The following is a 25,699-nucleotide window of genomic DNA, read 5'->3' as shown; positions in this document are numbered from 1 at the left end:
GCCATTTACAAATAAAAGAAACCAAAGTTAACAATTTACTAGAACAAAAGTGTTGAGGAAAACCAAATAAATTAGTTGTAGGTAGATTCCCATTGTATTTGAAAAATTTTTGGTTTTTCTTTTTTTTAAGACATTAATTTTGATTATAGTATCCCCTAGGAGAGAAATTTTTGTTAGAAACCAGGTAATAGTTTAGTTGCAGACATTGTTGTATAATTTTTCTATTTTCATTAGAAACAAGAAAAATGAATGGTTATGTATAAATCTGAACTTGGATGTGTAGAAAAAGGGAACTTAGCAGTTTGCAGGTATTAGAATACTAGTATTTTTCATTCATTAAGTAATTAAGTACTTCTTGCCAACAGATTGTCACAAATGTAAGAAATACAATTCATGGCTTCAAAAAGCTTCATGGGCGATCATTTGATGATCCTATTGTGCAAACTGAAAGAGTAAGACTTCCTTATGAGCTGCAGAAGATGCCTAATGGAAGTGCAGGAGTTAAGGTAAGCTTTATGTTTGCAGGGTACAAAAATATCATCTTCAAATCAAGAAACTAAATATGGTAATTGTATTCATTTGCCAAAGGCTGCCAATAAAGTACCAGAAATGGGGTTGACTTTTAATAGGAAATTTATTAGAGTAAAAGCTTAAAGCTCCAAGGTTGTGAACTGTCCAGATCAAGGCATGATCAGAGATGCTTTCTCACCAAAATCAGCTACTGGTGATCCTGGCATCCTGCCACATGGAGCAACAGGATCTCTACCTAGGTTCCTACCTTCCCCTCAAGGCACAGTATCCCCTGGAGCTCAACTGTGGGTGATTAAGACACATGACTTACCTTTTTCCAGGTCTTCTCTCTCAATCTCAACTGCTCAACTTTCTTCCTAGGCTCAGCTGTAGGTGATCAGGCATGTGGCTTGTCTCTTCACCCTTGAGCTGCTTCATGGCGCAGCCTCTTAGGGTCTTTGTGCTTCTGCTTTGGCTGTTAGCGGTTCTTGAGTGTTCTCTCACATGGCAGGATCAAAAGTGATGGCTTCCTTTTTCTGTGTCTATGTTCTCAGTTTATATGAGACCCTGCAAGAAGGTGGATACCCAACCTGTCATGCCTTACTGACATAGTCTAATCAAAAAACAAACTCATCAGGTGATATAATCAACGGCCCTTATTGAATCTAATCAAAAGGCTCCATCGATACTGTGTTTACAGGCACAGGAATGGGTTAGCTTAAGAACATAATTTTCTCGGGTCCAAAAAGATAAACCAGGACAATAATGTTCCTACTTGTAATTTGTAGTTAAACTTTTTTCCTCTGGATGCAGTTTATACATACCCATAATTAAGTTCTTTAAATAAACTTTAGAGCAAGCAAAAAAAATTTTGATAATCTTAATAATCCAAATAATACTTTCATTGCCAAGGAAAAGTGGTTATAATTTAGGGAGCTTAAAGCAGTGAACAGTTTTGAGGAGATAAAGGCAGATTCATATGTGACTTAGAGTAATAGACCCAAAAAGTATGTTAATTGCTGTAATGAGTTTTCTGTAATTTAGAAAAATCTTCATATATATTAGAATTATTTAAAGCAAACACTTCTTAGAGTTTGGATTTTGTGTTTTTGAGTCTACATCCTGAAGTCGTCAGTCATTGGTTGATTAACAAAAACATTGTTTGTGTTGATTTTTCAAAAACTAACAGAATACATCAAAACATAGTTACTACATGACCCAGCAATTCCTCGGAATACCCAAAAGAATTAAAATTTATATCCATGCAAAAGCTTGTACATGAATGTTCATAATAACATTATTCATAATAACCAAAAAGTGAAAACAACCCAAGTATCCCTCAGAAGCTGAATGGATAAACAAAATGTGGTTTATCTATACAGTGGAATATTAATTTGCCAAAAAAAAAAATGAAGTACTAATACAAACTGCAACATGGATGAACCTTGAAAATAATATGCTAAGTAAAAGAAGCTAGACATAAAAGGCCACATATGATTCCATTTACATGAAATGTCCCCAAAAGGCAAATCTATAGGGACAGAAAGTAGATCAGTGGTTGCTAGGAGATAAGGGGAAGGGAGAATGGGAAGTGACTGCTAGTGGGTATGGTTCCTTTTTGGGGTGGCAAAATGTTCTAGAATTAGATGATAATGCTTGCACACTTTGTGAATATATTAAAAACCACTGAATTGTATGCTTTAGAAAGATGAACTTTGTGCTATATGAATTATTCTTTATTGAAGCTGTTATTTTTAAAAACTTTAAAAAATTTTAAACTTGGTAAAAATGTGTTACAGTTAGGCCTCTATTTCCATTTTTAGAAAAGGGCTCTGACTTACAAGGTGGATGATGAATTGTAGTGAGGAGACAGGAGACTGTTAAAATAGTTCAGGGAAGACACCTTGGGAGGTTAAAGAAAAGAAAAATTTATGAAGCCATATATTAGGTAAAATTTACTGTTCAAGGGTTGCTGAATGGGAAGCTTGATGGGTTATGATAGCCATAATATTAAGGACTATGGATAGACTTGAATTTGGAGTCAGACTGTCCCTTACTTATGTTGCCTTTTTCTCTGTGCCTCAGTTCCTTCCTATGTAGAAATACCTTGCACTGTGTGGTTCACACTAGTTCCTGCCCATCTTACAATATCTGTTCACTGAGCATGTCCTCTCAGCCAGGTGTTGGGCTTGGGTTTGGACACACATGGTGAGCTAAATAGTCATATTCTCTGCCCTGGGGTAGCTCACAATCTTGTGTGATAGCCAAACAAAACTCAGAAGTTTGCAAAACATAGCCAGGGCTGATAAGGAGAAGGATGAAATGCCAGGAAAGGTCCAAGCTGTTTCCCTGGGAGGAAGAATGTGCTGGACTCAAGGGAAATGGGAGGGACTCTAGGGTGGAGGATGGGCAGGGGAAAAAAAGGAAAAATACATAATATTCAGATATCCTTTATTTTTTTTTTAAGATTTATTTTTTATTTCTCCCCCCCACCCAGTTGTCTGCTCTCTGTGCCCATTCTTTGTGTGGTCTTCTGTGACTGCTTCTGTCCTTATCAGAAGGTACCAGGAATCTGTGTTTCTTTTTGCTGCGTCATCTTGTTGTGTCAGCTCTCCGTGTGTGCGGTGCCATTCTTGGGCAGGCTGCACTTTCTTTCGCGCTGGGTGGCTCTCCTTACAGGATGCACTCCTTGCGTGTGGGGTTCCCCTATGCCAGGGACACCCGTGTGTGTCAGGGCACTCCTTGCACACATCAGCACTGCGCATGGGCCAGCTCCATACGCAAGAAGGCCTGGGGTTTGAACCACGGACCTCCCATGTGGTAGGCAGATGCCCTATCCATTGGGCCAAGTCCACTTCCCCAGATATCCTTTTTTTTTTTTTTTTGCTTTTTAAAATTTTTTAATTTTTTAAAATATATTTATTTATTTTTAAAAGATACATAGATCACACAAAATGTTACATTAAAAAATATAGGAGGTCCCCATATGCCCTACTCCCCACACCCCCTGCTTTTCCCACATCCTTTAGATATGAATTGTAGTTAATGATCACTTAGAACAGTTTTACTTTAGACTTATTCTTTTGCTTTTATTCTTAAAAAAGAACAGCTCATACTTTGTAAATAGGTCAGGAAAAACAAGTAAAATTTTTTACAAAAGAAAGCCAAAACCTAATGTCTGAGTATATAATTTGTGTGTATTCATAGTGAGAGGCTGAAGCTAGTTGAAAACATCAATGAGTCCTGTGTCAAATTGTCTTCATCTTTTGAAGGTTGAAGATCTTAAGCGTTTTATGTATTTGTTTTTTAAATATGTGTTGAATTAAATTTATGTTTATTTAGTCTAACTTTTATATGTATGTACAAAAGAATATTGTATTTTTTTACCTCTCATAGTCGTTCAGACTAAGACCATGGTTTTTGATTCATTTTTCCCTTATTTCATTGGGCTTGATTTCCCCCTCTCTTTTGATTTGAAGGTAGTGATTTGCTACAATAATGGTAAATTGATTTGGAAATAAATGGATATCAATTTTAGGTGTGGAAAGCTTATTAAATATGTATGTATACATGAACACACACACTCACATACATTCATGCATTTCCCTGCTTGGGGGAGAAATTCTTTAAAGCTGTTTCAGAGTTTAAAGTGGTACAGAGTAAAATCATTCACTCTACTGAGATTACAGGATAAAGACATAGCCTTTTTCTCAGTGAATTAAATATAGTTCTGTGGGTTATAAGGTAGCTTTTTATTGTTCATAGATTTTATGGTTGTCAGTATAGAAGGGCTTATGTACATGAATAAAGCACAAGTCTCCCAGTATTCCTTAGTCAAGAGGCACTCTAAAGCTCCATTTTATGTGCTTAAAATTAAATACAACCTAATCTTAGGCCCATGTATAGGATGAGTAGTTATTTGGTCTAAAACACAAATTTTAAATTTCATATATGTATATGTCTAATATTTAATTCATAATTGTTTTCAAAAACCTTGGAGTAATGAATTTTAAATCTCCCTGTTTTTCTTTTTTTTTTAAGAAAATTTTGTTTTCCAATGTTCTCATTTTCTTTTCTCCAAACTATTGACTGAAATTTTCATTTTAAATCCAGGAAGAAGTCTAACTTTCAAAAGAAAGAATATTTCGTCTTTTTTGTACTTAGTTGTTTACTGTGTCATACTTGGAAAGTGAATGATAAAAACTGGTTTTGTGGAAAGTGAGGCTATGAAGACAATATAGACATCTTTGAAAAGAATTTGATTAATTTTCATACTATATGTAAGGCACTAGGATTTCAGAAATAAGAGAAATTGTCACTGCTTTTAATGAAGTTGTGATTCTAGAATGACAGTCTTTTTGGAATATAAATTCTTAGAGGCAAGGACTTTGCCTTTTTCCCTGTTGTATATTCATTACATATGTAGTAGATGCTCAATCAATACTTGTTAGATGAATAAATGGCTCTTAATTAATATCTCAATTTTGGGTTTTAGGTGCGGTACCTAGAAGAAGAGAGACCTTTTGCAATTGAGCAAGTTACTGGAATGCTTTTGGCCAAGCTTAAAGAGACAGCAGAAAATGCCTTGAAGAAACCAGTAGCTGACTGTGTGATTTCAGTAAGTTTTACTTCAGTAATGAATACTCTTGAATCATGTTTTCCAGTATATTAATGCTGTAATCAATAATTTTCTTTCCTTTTCATTACACTTTGTATCCTTACCCAGTAAATAGCTTGAATCCATTTTCATATTTTCTTTTTAAAAAATATTACCTTATTTGGTATAATTTAAGGATTGGATTTCCCCAAAAGTCTATTGTAATAATATGTGAATCTTAAAAAATCTAATGTGTTAGTGGCTGCTGTACCTGTAACTTTTCCGGGGAATGCTTAGTTTCCTGCCTTTAAGGGAATTAATATTTTATGGTGAAGTTTGAAAGGTTGAAAATTTCTAGGGAATTTGAGATTGTGTATATTCTATATCAGAAAGAAAGATCATTTTTTAAGGATTCTTAACAAAAAAGCATTTGTTTACCTGATCTTATCCCTTGAGATCCCATTATATTGTGATAATTTGTTTTTCAAGTTTTATGGTCACCTAAACATAAATATATTCCTAATACTATTAAACATGACTATGTAAGATCAAGAGTCTCATGTCATCAGAAAAATAGGATCAGGATATGAAACTGAAGCACAGAAAAGTTCAATTAACTTGCCCAAGATCACACACTTAATAAATGATAGAGCCAGAAATTAAGTACAGATAGTTCATTCCAAGTCTATGCTCATAACTATTCCATTATCCAACTTGCTTTAAAGTATGTCAGAATAAAATAATCCATTTTAAATTCAAATCCATTCCTATTAACCTATTCTTGCTTTTATTTTCATGTCAGAAATTAGTGTCAGAACAAAGTGATATGAACTTCTTCACCATTATTCACTTTGTAGTTTGTGCAATAAATCCATTATGAGCCCTCTAAGGCAAGACTTTTGTCTTTTTTTGTACTACTGTATCCCTAGTGATTAGAAAAGTGTCTAGTATTTAAGTGCTAAGGAATGATGAATAACCATTATAGTCTAGAATTTTGTCAGATGAATGGTACCAAAATCAGGGTAAGTTTATCAAAATTCAAGGTTTTTTTCCTATTTTTAATATCTTTTAAATGAAATTTATAAATCCAATAGAAAAATTCAACGAGACTACTTTATAAAAGAACTCAGTCCCAAGTAATTTTGTACATGATTATGCTTAGTAACTAGCTTTTCAAAAATATGTCTGTAGGTCAAAATAGTGATTATTAGTTTGACAGATCAAAAAATCTTAATGACTTATGGTTTTAAACTTGAGTTGTTTATTTTATTTTTTAATAAAAATATATTTAATGTTTTTGGTGATTTTATTAAAAAGATTTACATGCTCATCATTAGTCCCTTGGAATATAGTTCTCCCCTTTGCAAAGGTAACCACTATGAACAATTGAGAAATCAGGATTACATTCTTCAGGATATCTGTATATATAATGAAATCATGCTAAACATAACCTTTTTATTTTTTCATAATAAAGATGCTATTCCATGACAATTGAGATCTACCTGCTATGTAGAGTTCCATTATATAGATGAACCATAATATATATAATCAGTTGCATTTTAAGTCTTTTAGGCTGTTTTCAATTTTTCATTATTAAAGATTCATGTATAACAAAACATAAGAATAGGAAGGGTTTAGATTAACAGACTTTGGAAATCGCCCTACAGTATTCCATATCATTAATAACTTTAAACTAGTGTTTGTGCTTTTAGGTCAAATCTTTATGGTATAGAAATTATAAAGCAAAAAAATATACTACTTTTCCTCATTTAATTAGAAAGCCATTCTTTGCCTTAAAGTATACACACATTTTTTTTTTTTTTTAAAGATTTATTTATTTATTTAATTTCCCCCCCTCCCCTGGTTGTCTGTTCTTGGTGTCCATTTGCTGGGTCTTGTTTCTTTGTCCGCTTCTGTTGTCATCAGCGGCACGGGAAGTGTGGGCGGCGCCGTTCCTGGGCAGGCTGCTCTTTCTTTTCACGCTGGGCGGCTTTCCTCATGGGCGCACTCCTTGCGCGTGGGGCTCCCCCACACGGGGGACACCCTTGCGTGGCACAGCACTCCTTGCGTGCATCAGCACTGCGCATGGCCAGCTCCACACGGGTCAAGGAGGCTGGGGTTTGAACCGCAGACCTCCCATATGGTAGACGGACGCCCTAACCACTGGGCCAAAGTCCGTTTCCCTACACACATTTTTATTGCAATTATTTTACAATTTTCAACTGATGAATGTTTAAGTAAGACCCATTACATCAGACTAATTTACCTATTGTTTTTAAATACCAGATTCCCAGCTTTTTCACTGATGCTGAGAGAAGATCTGTAATGGCTGCTGCCCAAGTTGCGGGCTTAAATTGTTTAAGGCTGATGAATGAAACTACTGCAGGTAAGCACTTTCAGTTTGAAAACTACCATCAGAGAAATAGTTTTTTCTAAATAATACAAAGCACTTACTTTTTAAAAACTATTACGTACATTTTTAGAAATTTATGTTGGAGAGCAGCATTTTTGCAGAAGTTAAATGTCTCATTGGCTATAAGTATGATCAGTAATGATAAAGTTATAGGTGGTTAGGAAAAAATAAAACAATCAAATTATAAAAAGTTAATTACTCTGAAGCTAATAATGGTTTCTATTACTGTACTGTATATTAAAGTGCAATATGAAAAGGACATATTTTTTTGTTTTCTAATGATTCCTATGTTAGAATTAACCTAGTTCTCTCTTCCTACACAGTTGCACTAGCATATGGAATTTATAAACAGGATCTTCCCACTTTAGATGAAAGTCCAAGAAACGTAGTATTTATTGATATGGGACATTCTGCCTATCAGGTCTCAGTTTGTGCTTTTAACAAAGGAAAACTTAAGGTAAGTAAATAACTGACCTGCTACATTTAGCTATCATGATTAAGAGCACAGACTATACAGAGAGCCTTAATACCTGGATTTGTATCCTGCCTCTACCACTGAAAAACTATAACCTTGAGCAAATTACTTAACCTCCCTAAACCTGTTTCTTTATCTGAGACTATCAGGAATGACCTCATAGAATTTTTTAGGATAAAATGAGTAAGTGTATATAAAATGTTTAGAATGCCTAGCACATAGCCTATTTTTATTATTGTTATTTTTGTTGAGTGATAAGGTAGCTGTCACGGAGCATAAATTATTTATCCATTAATACACTTTCAGGGAAGATTTTTTTAAATGATTCCCATTGTTTTAAAAAACTTTTCTATCTTGGAGTCCTAGTCATAATTTTCTACCATGTGACAGTTTTTACTCCTATGTGCTTATCTTCTGATTGTTTTTTGGGTTTATATTCATTTTTACATGGACTATCTTGATCAAGACTTATTTTCTCTCCATTATGCACATTAGTAGAGTTTACTAGAGAATAAAATACTTTGGGTTTTCCAACACACCTTGTAAAGCCTTTTGTCTTACAGTTTATATTCTATAATACTGTCCTTGTAATCAGAAAATTAAAGGGAAATGACTCATACTGATAGAATAGTTTTCTGTATAGATTGGTTTGATCCTTGCCATTCAACCTTAAATTTTAACTTAATTAAAAGAGAACATTTTCCTTCCTTTTTAGTGGATAACCTCCAGTTGATCTGTAATTTTTACATGGTAGACCACTTTGAAAGTTTGATAAAGGTCATGGCCCTTCCCCACAGAAGAATGCTCACTTGCTCTCTTCACATACAAATATAATTTTGCATTTAGTTTTAGGTAATATTTGTCCTGTGAGAAATCTATTCATGGATTCTCCTTGCATGTGTGGGGTGAAATCCCAATCAGATTATGCTAACCTCATTCTCTAATGTTTACCAACATTCCACCTCACCTGATGAAAGAAAGCTGATGACAACACCACAGTGAAATTCTAGGGAAAGAGATTAGATATCTTGGTCCTATGTTTTTAAGAACTATAGTATTGAAGTTTCTGGGAAGCAGATTTGGTCCAACAGATAGGGCATCTGCCTACCACATGGGAGGTCCAAGGTTCAAACCCAGGGCCTCCTGACTCGTGTGATAAGCTGGCCCACGCCCAGTGCTGATGCGCGCAAGGAGTGACTTGCCATGCAGGGTGTCCCCTGCATAGGGGAGCCCCATGTGCAAGGAGTGTGCCCCATAAGGAGAGCCGCCAAGCATGAAAAAAGTGCAGCCTGCCTAGGTATGGCGCCACATACACGGAGAGCAGACGCAGCAAGATGACGCAACAAAACGAGACACAGATTCCGGGTGCTCCTGACAAGAATACAAGCAGACACAGAAGAACACACAATGAATGGACAGAGAGAGCAAACAGCTGGGCTGAGGTGGTATGGGGAAGGGAAGAGAAATAAATAAAAAATAAACCTTTATATACAAACAAACAAACAAACAAATAATAATAATAAAAAGAATTATGGTATTGAAATTCTGTGACTTGGTTGCTCTCATTCTACCAGACTGCTATTTGGGAGGTCTGTATGCTCAACAAGCTTATTATATTAAATTCTTGCCTTTCCTCTTCATTTTGTTCTGTTTTCTTTTTTGGCCTCTCATATATCCTTATATGATTTTAGGAAAAAACACTGACTTTTCTTTTCTTTTTTAATGAAAGTTAGAAAGCTTAATTCCTGATCCGTAAACTGACCAATTACAGTATATGCAATACAATCTTTGAATCGGCTCTTTTTGGATTTTTTTCCCTTGACTAAATGCTTAGGACTGTTTCTGTGCTCTTTAAATTTTTAGTTTTGGTGTACTTACTCAATGCTGTTGTGAAACCAGAGGATGCAAGATGATAAGGGTTTAGTTATAACTCATTTATTTCAGAATTAGAATTAATCTTTTAATTATGATATATGGATCTGTAACTATATAGCAGATAATTCAGAGTGGGAAAATATATTGGCTAAGTATAAATGATAAGTTAACTCTGATCCCAGATTTGACATTCCTGTGATTTGACTCCTTTGGCTTCATTTTATTATAATTTTAAAGGATGTTTTCCTGCTTCTGTTTCTTTTTTTTTTTTTTTTAATCTATAATTCATAAAATTTAGTTCTGGTTTTTTAATTAAACAGGTCTTAGCTACTACCTTTGATCCATATTTGGGTGGCAGGAATTTTGATGAGGCTTTAGTAGACTACTTCTGTGAAGAGTTCAAGACCAAATATAAGATAAATGTGAAAGAAAATTCTCGGGCCTTGTTGCGTTTATATCAGGAATGTGAAAAACTAAAGAAGCTAATGAGTGCAAATGCATCAGATCTTCCATTGAACATTGAATGTTTCATGAACGACCTTGATGTTTCTAGTAAAATGAACAGGTACCCATGCATGTTGTTAGTTGAAAAGTGTGGTTGATTATTTTTAAATGTCTAGATCATGTCCAATTTTTTTCATTGTTATATTAGAAAATTTACTGAATTTTTTATTCCAAAATAATGAATTTTCTTTCATTTTACCTTCAGAGCTCAATTTGAACAGTTATGTGTTTCCCTCTTGGCCAGGGTTGAACCACCTTTAAAAGCGGTAATGGAACAAGCTAGTAAGTAGATATTTCTCAGCTAACCATCTAACTGTACTTATTTCAGTGGTATAGAAAATAGTCTAAGCAATTAAAGCTTAATATGTTTTTAGAAGATTTGTATTTCTCATTTTAAGGAATATTATAACTCATTTTTTATTCATTATAGTACCACACCAGAAATGTGGGTTTGTGAGAATTCTTCCTAGCTCATTTTATTGTTTAGGTCAAAAAGCTATAATGCTAGTTAGATGTGATGGTGTTTAATATGTAAGTATAGAACCTTCTTAGATGAAAGTAGAAATAGGGACATGATTGCTTTTTGTTAAGGTTTTTGTAGTCAGCAATGCCTTCAGGTAGAAATTCTTTTCTGGTTGAGAAAATTGAAGATTCCTTGAATGCCTATGGGGTACTTGTCTTTCCTGTTACTCTAGCACAGTGCCTGTAAAAAGTATAATAAATGTTTATTAATTTTGCCCTTTTTAATATTTTATCTCCTTTTCATGTTCTTTTTTATGCAAATAAAACAATTGATCCACTTATTTTAAAAGTGCCTTCCAAAGCTTACCATCCACATTTTTATAAAATCTGTCTTATTTTTCTCAATTATAAACATTTTATTTTCTAGACTTACAACGTGAAGACATAAGTAGTATAGAAATTGTAGGGGGAGCAACACGAATTCCTGCAGTGAAGGAACAAATAACTAAATTCTTTCTAAAAGACATAAGTACCACGCTAAATGCTGATGAAGCTGTTGCAAGAGGATGTGCATTACAGGTATGGTTGTTATCCTTTTTATTTTTTTAGAGTATATATTTTGTCAGAAAAGGATATTAGGCCTTCAGGAACTTTCTAATATGGTTCTGTTCCAACTGCCTGTCAATAAGCTAAAGTAAATTGAAACTATTCCTGATAAATAAATGTCTTTCCCATTTATATTTTAAAATTTTCTAATAGTACATATCTATCTGTAATGGAAAAACATTTATTCTATGAATTCTTGCTACCCATTTAAAATTCTTTTTTGAGATATAAATATATTCTTAAGTTTTTGTAAGGTCACAGAGTGCTCCAGCCCTTTCTAATTTTAACTAGTTATAATTGATTTTTCAAGTGTAACAATCTTAATATAAGGACTTTATCAAGCAGTTTAATCAGGGTAACCTAGGGTATGTTCGTATTTGTTGATGTAAATATGGTATACATTTTATTTTCAGTGTGCGATTCTTTCACCAGCGTTTAAAGTACGTGAGTTTTCCATAACAGACATTGTTCCCTATTCAATCACATTAAGGTGGAAGACCTCTTTTGAAGATGGAACTGGGTAAGTTACCTTTAAAAGCCTTGCTTATAGTCATGAATCTTGAATGAACCAATTAAACTGTTTTCTACAGTAATTTATACTTATTATTCTTAAAAACATTGTTTTTAAATAAAGTGTTAGAAAAACAAATGTAGAAATATAGTCTGTAAACAATGATAGCCATATTTTTAAACTAGTATTTTATTATTAAAGTAAAACATTCTCTTTTTCAAATGGGAATCACAGTACAGACATGTGAAAAAATCCTGAAGACCTACCTTTGACATACCCCAATTTCCTTTGCCCATTTTACTGAGGTAAACCTTTGTTAACTGTTAGGTGTATTCTCCACCTAGTTGTTTTCATTAGATATCCAAAAATAAAAGTATGTACCTTTTTAATATATATAGGATCTCACCTATGTATCTCAAGTGTAACTTTTTAAAAATATTATCTTCAAGTCATATATACCATAATTTAACCAATGCTTTATTAAGTCATATTTTTTCTATATCCCACAGTGCTTTTAGAAACATCCTTGTATACATATCTTTGTTCAGCTGTGTTTGTTATATATGTAAGGTAACTGTAGAGATGGAATTGTCCAGTCAAAGAGTATGCATATTGTTTTGACTAATATTGCCTAATTATCCACTTTAAAGATTGTATCAATTTGTATTCCTGAATGTAAATAGTGAATGTGATTACCTGTTTTAGCTTTTCTTCTATAGTTTTAAATTTAACAGTTTGGTAATTTTAAAAAATAGTACTTTACTAAATTTGTATTTCTAAATATTGTGAGCTTAAAATCTTTTTCATGCTTTTATTGACATTTACATTTATTTTTCCATGAAATGCCAGGGTTTGTTTTAAATAGCTTATTTCCCTTCCAGAATGGAAATTTGTGTTTCAAATATTTCGTTTGCCATCTTTTCAGAAACTTAGTTTCACAATGAAATAAAGCTGTGTTTAGGTTTTGTAGTTGCCTTTGAAATTCTGTTCTGTATTCTATGCATTTTAAGAAATTGAAATTTTTGCACAGGTTTTAAAAATATAAATTATCATCTTGCTCAGAATATCTTGAAGAACATTTAAATGGCATATTTTAATGTCATTTTTGAGGCAAAGAGTATTATTCTTAAATGGTTAAAGGTAGACATAACCCAGGAAAAAAAATGATGATAAAGTGTGTTTGAGGAACCAAATTGAAAAGTTAAATATATACTGATAACCACATAATGAGAAAGCGGAAGATACTAGTAGATTTTTCTTTTTTTAATTTTTAATTTTAAAATACTTTTACACTTACAGGATAGTTACAAAAATAGTACAAAATCTGGAGAGAGAACTCCAGTGCATCCCCCATACCCAGATACTCAGATCTACCAACTTTTTAAAAATCTGTATACTTAAATGATTATCACATTGGTACTAGTTATACACTTGATAGTAAAGTATTTGGTCATAGAGGATGTGATTGTTAACTTTTAAGAAGTTTTTATTCTGATAAAGTAGATACAATATAAATTTCCCATTTTAACCACTTTCAAGTACATAGTTCAATGATGTGAATTATATTCAAAATGTTGTACCATTAAAAAATAAAATTAAAAAAATATATATTGTGCTACCACAAATGTCATCCAGTACCAAAACTTTCCCCATCTCCCCAAACAGAAACTGTATACCAATTTAATGTTAACTCTCCATTCCACACCCTTGCCCGTGGTAACCTATTCTCTAATTTCCAGCTTTATTAATATATATATTATTGGTAGGTCTTGAGAACTAGGATAGAGGAAAAGGTTCATGATTATCAAATTTTCAAACCCTACGTAATTAATGTGATAGGATGATCGCATAGTACTCAATTGTGAGTTTCTAAGCTAGTACAAACTATAGTCATAAATAGTATATATTACTTTAAAATACACTATTTAAGGAATATGAATTGCTATGTAGGTTAAAAAAATTTGTACTAGAGTGGGAGAAATATTGTACAGGGCTTTATTGTGTCAGCTGAAAATTTTGAAATATTGTTGATAGATTAGTATATATCAATGTAAATTTATGACATTGACAACTGCATTCTGCTTATGTTAGAGAATATTCCTATTAGGATATACACACTGAAGTATTTAGGGGTAAAGAGCCATAATATAAATAACACCCTCAATTGCTTCAGGAAAAAAAAAACCTATGTATACAGGTAAAGAGTATGTGTGCATAAATGATAAAACAAATGGAAGAAAATGTTAATAACAAAATCTAGGTAAAGGATATACAGATATTCCTTGTATTTTTATTTTTGCTCCCTTCTATAACTTTGAAATTGTTTTTTTTTTTTAAATTTTTTTAAAGGAGTAGGGAGAAAAGTGTTACTTGTAACAATATTTTTGAAAACTTAAGAATGTAGCCCTTAGTAGATATATGCAATAGAATAACACCCAAATATTGGCCTTAAAATATACCAATTTCAGATAATTTGTTTTTCCCTTTTTAGTAGTATAGAATTGTCTGTACCTGTTAAAATGGATGTTTATAGTAAAAGCAATAAATTTTTCTTTACATTTGTGCCTAGAGGTCTTTGCCATTTCTGCTTATGAATTGAGAATAAGATGGATTCTGTAATTAGGTTCATAGACAACTTTTTGTTTTTAATTAGTCTTTTTATACTCCATTTTAGGGAATGCGAAGTATTCTGTAAGAATCATCCTGCCCCATTCTCAAAAGTCATTACTTTCCACAAGAAGGAACCATTTGAGCTAGAAGCATTTTATACTCATTTACATGAAGTACCTTATCCTGATCCAAGAATTGGTGAGAGAACTCAAGAAAAAAGTTTTCCACAAATTTTTGGTCTTTTATAAATAATATGGTAAAGTTAGCATCAAGTAAAGCACTGAATTTTAAAAGAAAGATTTTTCATACATTTTTCTATACATGTATTTTTTTTTAGTGCTGAGAGTATTTCTGGTCTAATCTCACTCAGACTTGACTGTTGTTAATTTTGATGGCTGTATTTTAAATGATGTGTAACTGGCTGAAACATTTATATTGGTTATTTTTTAATAAAAATCTTTAATCATTAAATTGAAATTATGTTGCCAGCATGACTGTATAATCTGATTTAAAACTTTCTTATGCCTAATAGCAACAACTCTAATGAGAATCTTTTGATTAATATGAAAGTGAGAAAAGAAGACTATAATGTCCATTTTAACTGAGTATTTTTATTAGAAGATACACAATAAAGCATAATTTTATAACATTTAAAAGAGTGGGGATAATTTTAAAATTTTAAAATTTCCTATTTATACTGTTTATTCATAGACTAAAAGGGGGACAAAATAAATTTTTCAAGTTCAGTATTAAAAGTAGTAAAAATAAATTATTGAAGGCCAATGAAATTCTTTACTATTCAATTTCTCTGCTTAAAATTCTCTCTCTACTATGGGTACCATTTTATAATTAAGAGTTCTTTAGAGAAATAGAACATTAGTGAATTCCTTAGAGTGAAAAATTGATATGATTTATGCAGGTATTAGTGACTGGGTAACAGCAGTTTAGCTATGGGAAAACTCTGGTATGTTTTTGAAATTGCTTTTCTTATGACTTATCAAGGTAATTATGATTTTTAAAGCTTATAGTAAAAAGGTAATATCCTTTTGATTTTTAAGTTCAAAAATTGAATTTTATTTTGGTACTAGAATAGCAATATTGTAAATACTTCCTTATATTGTCTTTGAATCAGATTGTACTTGGTTAAAACTTTAACTCTCATATATCCTAGCATTGATAATTTTGGGCAGATTATAATTATAGTCAGATTACTCAGTTAATACATTAAGGAGTAAGTCTGAGGTGTGTACTGATCATAGCTCTTTTTTCCTTAAGGGAGCTTCATCATTCAGAATGTTTTTCCACAGTCTGATGGTGATAGTTCTAAAGTGAAAGTTAAAGTTCGTGTTAATATCCATGGAATCTTCAGTGTGGCTAGTGCATCGGTAATTGAGAAGCAAATTTTAGAAGGGGATCACAGCGATGCTCCTATGGAGACAGAAGCTTCAGTTAAGAATGAAAGCAAAGATGATGTGGTATGTAGAAATCATATTTCAAGATTGCTCCAGTAGATTGTATATATAGTATCTTAATCATAACTGGCTCTTAAGTAATTGGAAATTTTAATCTCTGAGATTTTGCCCTGAAACTCTGCTGAAGTAATCACTAAATAAATTTTTTTCCTGTGAAAGCATCAAACAATAATTCTATTATAAATACTCTGCATCTTTAAAATTTTAATATACTTTTCAGGGGGTTATACATCTTTCATAGCATTATATGGAGCCGGGTATATATGTGTGTTTGGAGTCATCTTTCCTAAATTCCTCAATTCTTCATAATTTCCATTAAAAACAAATGTATTTTATGTGCTAGCTTTTTAACTCACAGATAAAACTAATTCAGAATAATAAATTTTGAACAGTGCACATTTTTTTTTACATTGAAAATACATGCTGAATAGGGAATTTTTCAGGATTCAGTTAGAGAAGTGTGGTAGTCAGAAGAATGAGCTACACATTTAATAATAGTAAAATACAGAGTTTTGACAGTTAATTTCTTACGAAAGAGTTAGGTGACCTAACACTAAATTTATTACTTTTAGTGTACCATAGATGGAGGATCTTAGGAGAATTTTATTGTATTCCATTACACAAAGCTTTCACCTTTTTTACATGTACTTTTTAGTTAGGAGTTCTTTTTAATGGCATTTGTTAGGTATTTTTCTAAACATAATTGGAGATCTGTCGTAGGTTTTTAATATATTTGTGCTTATTAAAAATATATTTGCTACATTTCAAGATAATTTCTTCCTTTTGTGAAGCTTATCTTTTAGTTTATTAATAATTGCTGTAAAATCTTTTCCTCCACTTATTAGAATTGCATGTCTAGTATTTACAGTACTTCATTTAAGGAGCATGGCGTTTGTTTGTTTTTTTCATTTTTCTCTGTATGTATCATTTGCTATCACATCCTCCCTTAATTGGAATTGAGAAAGAGGGACTATTGTCCTAATCTTTTAATGAAGATATGTCTAATTTTTCATAAATTTAACTTGAGAATAGTAAGTGAAAGTTTAACTTATAATTACAGTTCACAACAAACCTTATATTTATTTATATAAATTTAATCCATGAAGATTTGTTTAGACTAAGATTGAGAGCACTTGTTTGCTTTTGTGCTTTTAAGTCTTAGCACACCACAAAATTAGTTTAACTTTTAAAAACTTTTCTTCAGTTAGTTTTCTTTGAAATTCTAATATAGTAGTTTTGTTTTTTTTTTTTTTACAGTTTTTTAGTTCTTGTTTCTTTTTACAGTTTGGGAAACAGCTGTTTAATACTTCACAGGACACCTTTCAAAGACTAGTTCTTTTTTTTTATTTTTTTTATTTTTTTATTGACTTTGTAATAATATTACATTAAAAATATATATAGATATATGATGTCCCATTCAACCCCACCACCCCCATCAAAGACTAGTTCTTTATGAGCATTTCACTTTCTTTACCCACTTTTTTTTAATGTGTCTCTGCTGAGTCCCTTAGTTTTCTCTCTATACTGTTAGTGAATCCTGGGCACTGAAAATAAAGCAAAAATAGTGTGGTACTCATTTTCTACCTCCCATAGCATTTCCAGTTTTCTGTTTCTGTTGATCTGTGGGCTAGAAATCCAGGTAAGCAATTTTTTTAGGGTAATTTCTGATGTGGACTTAATGAAATGCATGAATTTATGACACCTGCTCTGGCCATTCAGAGACATTCAAGAAATCTCTTTGCTTGCTAAGGTGTTTTGGGTTACTGTAGAGCAGGTGTTCTTAACCAGGGTTCCATGAGCTTGAATTAAAAATCAAAAAAACATTATTCTGGGAAGAGGACATGGCTCAAGTGATAAGGCTTTGCCTACCCTATGGGAGGACCCAGGTTCGATCCCCGCGGCCTCCTAGTGAAAAAGAAGAGAAAGCATGCTGGTGCAATGAGCCAGTGTCTACGTGGTGAGCCAAGTGCCCATGTGGTGAGCCAAGTGTCCATGTGAGTGCCCACATGGTGAGCCATGCGCCCACGTGGTGAGCCGCATGTTGAGCTGAGTGCCCACACAGTGAGTCATGTGCCTGCGGAGCAAGCTGAATGCCCATGTGAATGCCTTTGTGGTGAGCCAGTCCCCGTGTGGCGATCCAGGGCCCGTGTGGTGAGCCGAATGCCCGCACAGCAAGCCAAGTGCCTGTGCAGTAAACCAGAGCCCGTGCAAGTGAGTCACACAGCAAGATGATGACACAACAAAAAGAGAGAAAAAGGGGAGAGTCAAGGTGAAGCACAGCAGAGACTAGGAACTGAGGTGGCACACTTGACAGGGAACCTCTCTCCACGTCAGAGGAACCCAGGATCGAATCCTGGTGAATCCTAGAGGAGAAAGATGAGAAGACAAAAAGAGAAATAGATACAGAAGATCACACAGTGAATGGACACAAACAGCAAAAACAGCAGGGTGGGGAAGGGGGAGAGGGAAAAAAACAAACATTCTTGTGGGGACATGTTGGTGCAGGTGTGATATGTTTATTAAATAATACACAGTAGAGTGTGAACTTAGAAAGGGGTCCGTGGTTTTCACCTGACTGGCAAAGGGGTCCATGGAACAAAAAAAGCTAAGAACTCCTTCTCTAGTGTATTTCCATGTAGTTGAGGTTCCCATATAAGGAATTTCTATTATAGATAAATGAGATGTTTCTGGATATTCAAGTCCTAACCTCTGGTATCTGTGAGTATGACCTTATTTGGAAATAAGGGGTTTGCAGATGTAATCAAGTTGAAAAAAAAGTCATTACTGTCTTAGGGTGGGCCCTAAAGCCAATGACTGGTGTGGTATAATAGCAAGAGAGAGAATCTGGATATAGAGAAACAGACACAGAAGGGGAAGAAAGGCCATATGAAAACAGAGGCAGAGATTGGAGTGATACACCTAAAATCCAAGGATTGCCAGAAACCACGAGAAGCAAGGAAGGAATCTCCCCTAGAGCCTTTAGAGGGGGCATGTCTCTGCTGACACCCTGATTTCTGATTTCTGGCCTCCAAAACTGTGAGAGAATAATTTTCTGTTTATCACCAAGTTTGTGGTAATTTGTTACAACAGCCCTAAAAAAAAATTAAAAAAAAAAGAAACCAATTCAAATTATACTATGTAAGCTAATTGTTTAAACGTTAGAGGAGCAAATACTATGGGTAATAAGTTCTTCATTTTACTCTTTCCTAGTTGTCAACATTGCTGTCTTTGGGTATATAAAGAAACCCAGACAGATTAGTGAGCAGCAGCAAAGGTTTTTTTTGTTTGTTTGTTTTTTACATTAGGGTTAATTTAGAAAGATTATTTTATGGGCCTCATTTTTTTTTTCAATCAAAATGAAGATTAACTTTGGTTCTCTTGAAAGATCATATTTTAGAGTATAGAATGCCTATTTCTTTTTAACATAAGAATGTCTCAAAAATTGGAACTTCTAATACATAATAATTTCTGGGCAAGTTAAGAAATTACATGAAGGTAGCTTCTTTTATTGATATTGATGTACCATGAGGTAACTATTCCCCAATTTTTGACCATTTGGGTTGTCTTTTTTCAATATATTTGAAAAAAAACACTGTCCTGGGCACTAAGGATACAAGACAGAGAAAATCCCCACCCATCTTTAACTTATATTCTAGTGGGAAAAGACAGGCAAGAAACAAGATGACATATACATATAAGGGAAATTAGCAGGGTGAAGTATGATGGAAATTAACTATATGGTAGCCACCTGGGAGGAAGGAACTGGTAAGCTGACCTGAAAGATGAAAAAGAGACTATTTGAGGGGGAGTATGGGTAGTTGTCCAGGTAGAGATGATAGCAAGTACAAAAGCCCTGAGGCAGGAAGAAGTTTGTAACAAGTAGAAGGGTGGCTGATGTATAGGATATAGGAGTGAAAAAAGGGGAGAGTGGAAAGGAAAAAATGAAACTGAGAAGACAGATCAAGGGCATAAATCGGGTAAAGCCCATGATGATAACATCTTATTCTTAATTACTTTTTGTTTGACAAATATTTATGAAGTACCCAGTATGTGTGTTTGGGTATAGCAATAAACAGAAAGATATTACCAATCTTGGAGCTTAAAACAGAAAAGCCAGAGTCTAGAGTCACTTTTACTGATTCCCTGCTATTGATAATATACTATGAATCTTCCCAAAATCATTGTGAGAGATTAATAAATTACTATTTTTTATAAATTCTAAGATGCAGAATTTTCCCATTTTTTTAACATCCTCAAAATTGGGATAAGATCTTAAGTCGTGAAATAGTTCTCATCATTTGTATACATGTGTGAACTTGGTTTGTTATTCCCAATAGCATGACTTGGTAACTGCAGTCCCTTGATATTTTGGTGAACAAACCATTTAAGGGACCATCCAAGACGGGAAGATAAATCTCGGTTGTTGTCTGAAAGCCATGTATTAACTACTATTGGCAAGAGAAAGAAAGAAAAAAAGAAAAAAGCACCATAAAATTTGCAGAATAGGTTTTGATGGCTTGGAAGATAATACTAGAGCTACTACTGGAATGATTTTTAAACAAATGCTGGTTGACCAATGCTCTTGATGGCTCAGAGGACAATAATGTGTAGAAAAACAAGAACATCGACAACTAATTTTAAGTGACTCAGAAGAACTAATTAGATTCTGAATGTGAAGAAGTTTGAGATAATTTTGTCTCTTTATTTGGTTTATTTTCCTTTTTATGTATAGAGTTTTAGATATCGAAACAGTGGAAGTATTTTTTAGGTATAAAATATAAATTCTAAGTGATAAAACCTTGTGACCATTTAATTGCCAGCATTTTTACTTAGTGACACATAAGATAGAGTTAAAAAAAATAATGTTTTTGTCTCTTCCTGAATGATCCCAGCTCATCACTACCAATTTCCCCTCTTTTTCTCCATCACAGGGTTGGAATGGTTATAGAGTTGGAAGAGTTAGAATATCAGAAATAGTTGACTTTTAACTACAAAGAACACTGGTGTAAATTATCTTCAGCTTGTTTTTCTCTTTGTCAAAAATAAACGTTTATTCATATTAGCCTTCTGTGTAATATATGTTTGCTTAATTCCAGGTATAAAAGACCAACATCATGTTAATTGCTTTCCAAGCTTTCTTTTTTTTTAGAAGGATGATGGTGCATAGGTTTTAAGAAGGGGACCAAAAAAATCTATTGCTTTGATTATTTGTCAAGTTGGAAGTCCATTTTGGGGGTTTTATTGGTTAAAGGTTTTGTCTTTTAGACATCAGGAAAAAAATCTAAAATATCATAATTCAGGACAACTACTGTGACAGTTTTGGTGAATTTCCTTCAGCACTTTAATGCATTTTAAAAATATAAATGAGTCTCTGTAATATGTAGATTTTGTATTATTTTCACTTCATTTTTCCACATTATTAAATTATTTATCAACCTTTTTCACATGAAGTTTGATGTTTTGTTTTGGTATGCTTGCATTTTGTGAATCTTGGCTTGTAGATTTGATTAACTTGAAAACAAATTTGCATTTCTTTTTTCAATTTTTTGGCCCCAGGTGAATTAAACAAGATTTATTCACAAGGCAACAATAGCTTTTAATTTTACTTATCTATGCATTTATTATTTGTAGAGCCAACATGCTTCTACCTTACTATGTTCATACATATTTCAAAACAGGATTGAACACTGTTCACTTTTCCTTTTTTTGTTTTATTTAAAAAAAAAAATAGGTAAAAGAAAACTATATATGTAATCAATTACATATTTTCTTTCCAGGATAAAATGCAGGTTGACCAAGAAGAAGGTCATCAAAAATGCCATGCTGAACATACCCCAGAAGAGGAAATTGATCATACAGGCGCCAAAACAAAGGTTTATTTTACTATTTCTGTAGTTGTATCCATTTGAGATTGTATTTTGAAGAAGTAAATGTATTTGCTTTATAATGCATGCTTTTTAATACACTTGATATTTTTAATCTTAGTACTGTGGAAAAGTATAGAAAACATTTAGTGAGAATAAATATATTTCACTGATACATTATAGATTTCTTTAGGAATGGGTCCTTATGATATAAGTAAAATTATCTTTTTGGTACCCAAAAAAAGTGTATTTTGTAGTAATGTTTTTTCTCATTAAAAAAATCATACAATCTTGGGAGTGGACTTAGCTCAAGTGGTTGAGCACCTTCTTCCCATGAACAAGGTCCCAAGTTCCATCCCCTCTAAAAACAAATGAAGAAATCATACAATCTTATTGGACAAAATATGGAACAAGCAAAATGAAGAAAATTTTGATTATCAATAAACTTACATCTCAGAATTAACAACCTAACATATTTTATTGTCTATCATAAAACATTTTTCTTTTGCAAAAGATAAGTATATTTAGGGAAGTGGCTGTGGCTTAATTGATTAGGCTCCCATCTACCATATGGGAGGCCCTGGCTTCGCATCCCAGGGTCTCCTTGTGAAGGCGAGCTGTGTGGAGAGCTGATGGCCCATGCCACCCGGAGAGCTGGCGCAGCAAGAACACTCAACAAAGGGAGACAAGCAGACACTGAAGAACACACAGCGCATATGGACACAGAGAGCAGACAGCAAACAAGCCACAAGGGAAGAATAAATAAATAATAAATCTTTAAAAAATATAATAAGTATATTTAAAAATGAACTTATGGGGAAAACCAGCAAGATGGTGGCAGAGTAAGGAGCTCCTAGAGTCAGTCAGCTCCTGCTACAGGGCTCTCTGGAGGTAGCTGAAATACCTGTTTGGGGGCTCCAGGAGGCCAGAAGAGCATCCTGCAACATCCTTGAACGAGTAGAAGGAGGAGACTGCCCATCTGCAGAGAAGACTCAAGTAGATCACTCCATGCCACAGAGGCCGGTGCCCATCCTCCACTGGAGGCACAAGCCGCCCCAGGAGCTGTTCCGCAGCTGGAATTGAAAGCTCCATTTCCCAAAAATGGGGGAAGAAGAGACGATTGGGCACCAGTTTTAGCACTGATGAGTAAATTCAGCGGGCTGCAGTATAATCCTGAGGACAGATAAAGTGTGACCCTGTCCAAGTCAGAAAGAGACCAGGAGCCGCCATCTTAACTCCACGTGTGGCACAAGGGGAAACAGGGCAGACTGAAAATCACAGTGCTAATGGGGACCAGCTTCTTTCCATACAGATCAGATTGCAGCTCTAGCCTAGGCCCCAGTGCCACTTCCAGCAGGGAGGAAGCTGCAGGGACCTGCACCAGCCTCTCGGGGAATTACTGGCCAAGCCACGGAGGCGAGTGATTATCCTACTCTGGCAGCATGAGCTGCCCGGGGAGCTATTCTGTGGCTAGAATTGGAAGTTCCATTTCCCAATATTGAGAGGAGGAGATGGTTGGCTGCCGATTTTGGCTACTGATTGGTAGACTTGGCTGGCTAAAATATAACCCTGGGAATAGCAGGTGTCTGAACCAGCCCAAGTCAGAAAGAGGCCAGTAGCCACCATTTTGACTCTGCCCCCAGCCTGAGGGGAAGCTGGGCTGACTGAAACTCTCAGTGTCTGCCGAAACCAGTTTCTTTCATGCAGAACAGTCTGCAGCCCTAGCCTAGGCTTCAGCCCTGCCTCTGGTAGGGAGGAGGCTGAGGACCCCTGCACCAGCCTATACAGGTAACTGCAGGTAACTTTGGCTGGCATAGACTGAAAATCAGAAGGCTACCAGGGCAACTGTGGTCATGGTGGACCCACACTGCATAGATTGTTGCCCACACCTGCAGCTCCATCCCTGCCATAGGCAGGAGAGAAAGGGATGTGAAGCTTCATCAGTCTTTCTGGACAACTATGGTCTAGGCCTGCACTTGGATTATTCCACACAGCTGTGACTCTGTCCCTACCTGGGCAAGGGAGAAAGTTGGAAGAAGCTTTATTGGTCCCTGGCGCAATGAGGGCAGCTTGAGCCTCCACGGCTTATAGCACCAACTACATGCTTGGCTCTTACTGCAAAACCAGCAAGGGAGAAAGGATAGGAAGCCCTAAAGTAAAAAGAAAAACTGCACCCAGAAAAAATACTCTAGTAAGCCAGAGCAAAGACACCAACAAAAAATTACAGTCCACACCAAGAAACAGGAAGCTATGGCCCAGTTAAAGGAATAAGATAAGCCTCCAGATGACATAATAGATTTGAGACAACTAATCATAGATGTTCAAACAAATCTCCTTAATAAATTCAAAGAGATGGCTAAAGAGATTAAGGATATTAAGAAGACATTGGATAAGCACAAAGAATTTGAAAGCATACATAGAAAAATAGCAGATTTTATGGGAATGAAAGGTGCAATAAATGAAATTTAAAAACATTGGAATCATATAATAGCAGATTTGAAGAGGCAGAAGGATTGGTGAGCTTGAAGAAATGGCATACAAAAAGTGAACATACTGAAAGTGAACATACAAAAGACCAGATGAAGAAAAGAATGGAAAAAATTGAACAAGGTCTCAGGGAACTAAATAACAGCAAAAGGTGTGCAAACATACATGTTATGGGTGTCCCAGAAGGAGAAGGGAAAAGAGGCAGAAGGAATATTTGAAGAAATAATGGTAGAAAATTTCCCAGCCCTATTGAAGTACATAGATATTCCCTGTTCAAGAAGCACAACATACTCCCATCCGAAAAATTCCAAATAGACCAACTTCAAGCCACATACTCATCAGAATGTCAAATGCCAAAGACAAAGAGAAAATTCTGAGGACAGCAAGAGAAAAGCAAAGCATAACATATAAGGGATATCCAATAAGATTAAGTGCTGATTTCTCACCAGAAACCAAGGAGGCAAGAAGACAGTGGTCTCATGTGGAGCTGGCCCACACGCAGTGCGCGCAAGGAGTTCTGTGCTACAGTGGGGTGTCCCTGCGTAGGGGAGCCCTATGCGCAAGGAGTGCGCCCCGTAAGGAGAGCCGCCCAGGCCGAAAGAGAGTTCAGCCTGCCCAGGAATAGTGCCGCACACACAGAGAATTGACACAACAGGGTGACGCAGCAGGAAGAAACACAGTTTCCTGTGCCACTGACAACAACAGAAGCAGACAAAGAATATGCAGCAAATGGACACAGAACAGACAACCGGGGGAGGGGAGCGGGAAGAGAAATAAATAAAAATAAATCTTTAAAAAAAAAAAAGAAGACAACAGTGGTCTGACATATTCAAGACACTACAAGAGAAACACTTCCAGCCAAGAATCTTATATCCAACAAGACTGTCTTTCAAAAATGAGGGCGAAATTAGAATATTCACAGGTAAACAGAAACTAAAAACATTTCTAAGCAAGAGACCAGATTTTCAGGAAATACTAAAAGGTATGCTACAGCCTGAAAAGAAAAGACAGGAGAGAGGGACCTTGAAGAGAGTCTAGAAATGAAGATTATATCAATAAAAGTAACTGAAAGTGTCAAAAGAGTGGTGAAAATAAAGTATGACAGATAAAACTCAAATAGTCAGGAATAAACTTAACCAACGATGGAAAGCACTTGTATTCAGAAAACTGGAACTCAATGTTAAAACAAACCAAAAAAGCCCTAAATAACTAAAAGAACATTCCATGTTCATGGATTGAAAGACTAAATAATATTAAGATGTCAATTCTACTCAGATTGATATACAGACTTAATGCAATCCCTATAAAAATTC

At 34.5% G+C, this 25,699-nt stretch overlaps 1 protein-coding gene across 2 annotated transcripts in view; it reads left to right on the top strand.

The window, feature by feature from the left end:
* HSPA4L (heat shock protein family A (Hsp70) member 4 like) overlaps window positions 1–25,699 on the top strand; it is a 61,589-nt gene that overhangs the window by 15,537 nt on the left and 20,353 nt on the right. For both annotated transcript variants that reach the window (XM_058292591.2, XM_058292665.2), the window contains exons 4-14: window positions 366–506; window positions 5,006–5,128; window positions 7,394–7,493; window positions 7,844–7,977; window positions 10,191–10,435; window positions 10,580–10,656; window positions 11,264–11,415; window positions 11,856–11,962; window positions 14,628–14,761; window positions 15,839–16,038; window positions 21,813–21,908. In XM_058292591.2, the coding sequence (XP_058148574.1) occupies window positions 366–506; window positions 5,006–5,128; window positions 7,394–7,493; window positions 7,844–7,977; window positions 10,191–10,435; window positions 10,580–10,656; window positions 11,264–11,415; window positions 11,856–11,962; window positions 14,628–14,761; window positions 15,839–16,038; window positions 21,813–21,908 (1,509 nt within the window). The remainder of the gene's footprint in view (window positions 1–365; window positions 507–5,005; window positions 5,129–7,393; window positions 7,494–7,843; window positions 7,978–10,190; window positions 10,436–10,579; window positions 10,657–11,263; window positions 11,416–11,855; window positions 11,963–14,627; window positions 14,762–15,838; window positions 16,039–21,812; window positions 21,909–25,699) is intronic.

Source organism: Dasypus novemcinctus, chromosome 1, assembly GCF_030445035.2.
Source record: "Dasypus novemcinctus isolate mDasNov1 chromosome 1, mDasNov1.1.hap2, whole genome shotgun sequence".
Taxonomy (NCBI): domain Eukaryota; kingdom Metazoa; phylum Chordata; class Mammalia; order Cingulata; family Dasypodidae; genus Dasypus; species Dasypus novemcinctus.
This window is presented reverse-complemented; position numbering and strand designations above follow the sequence as displayed.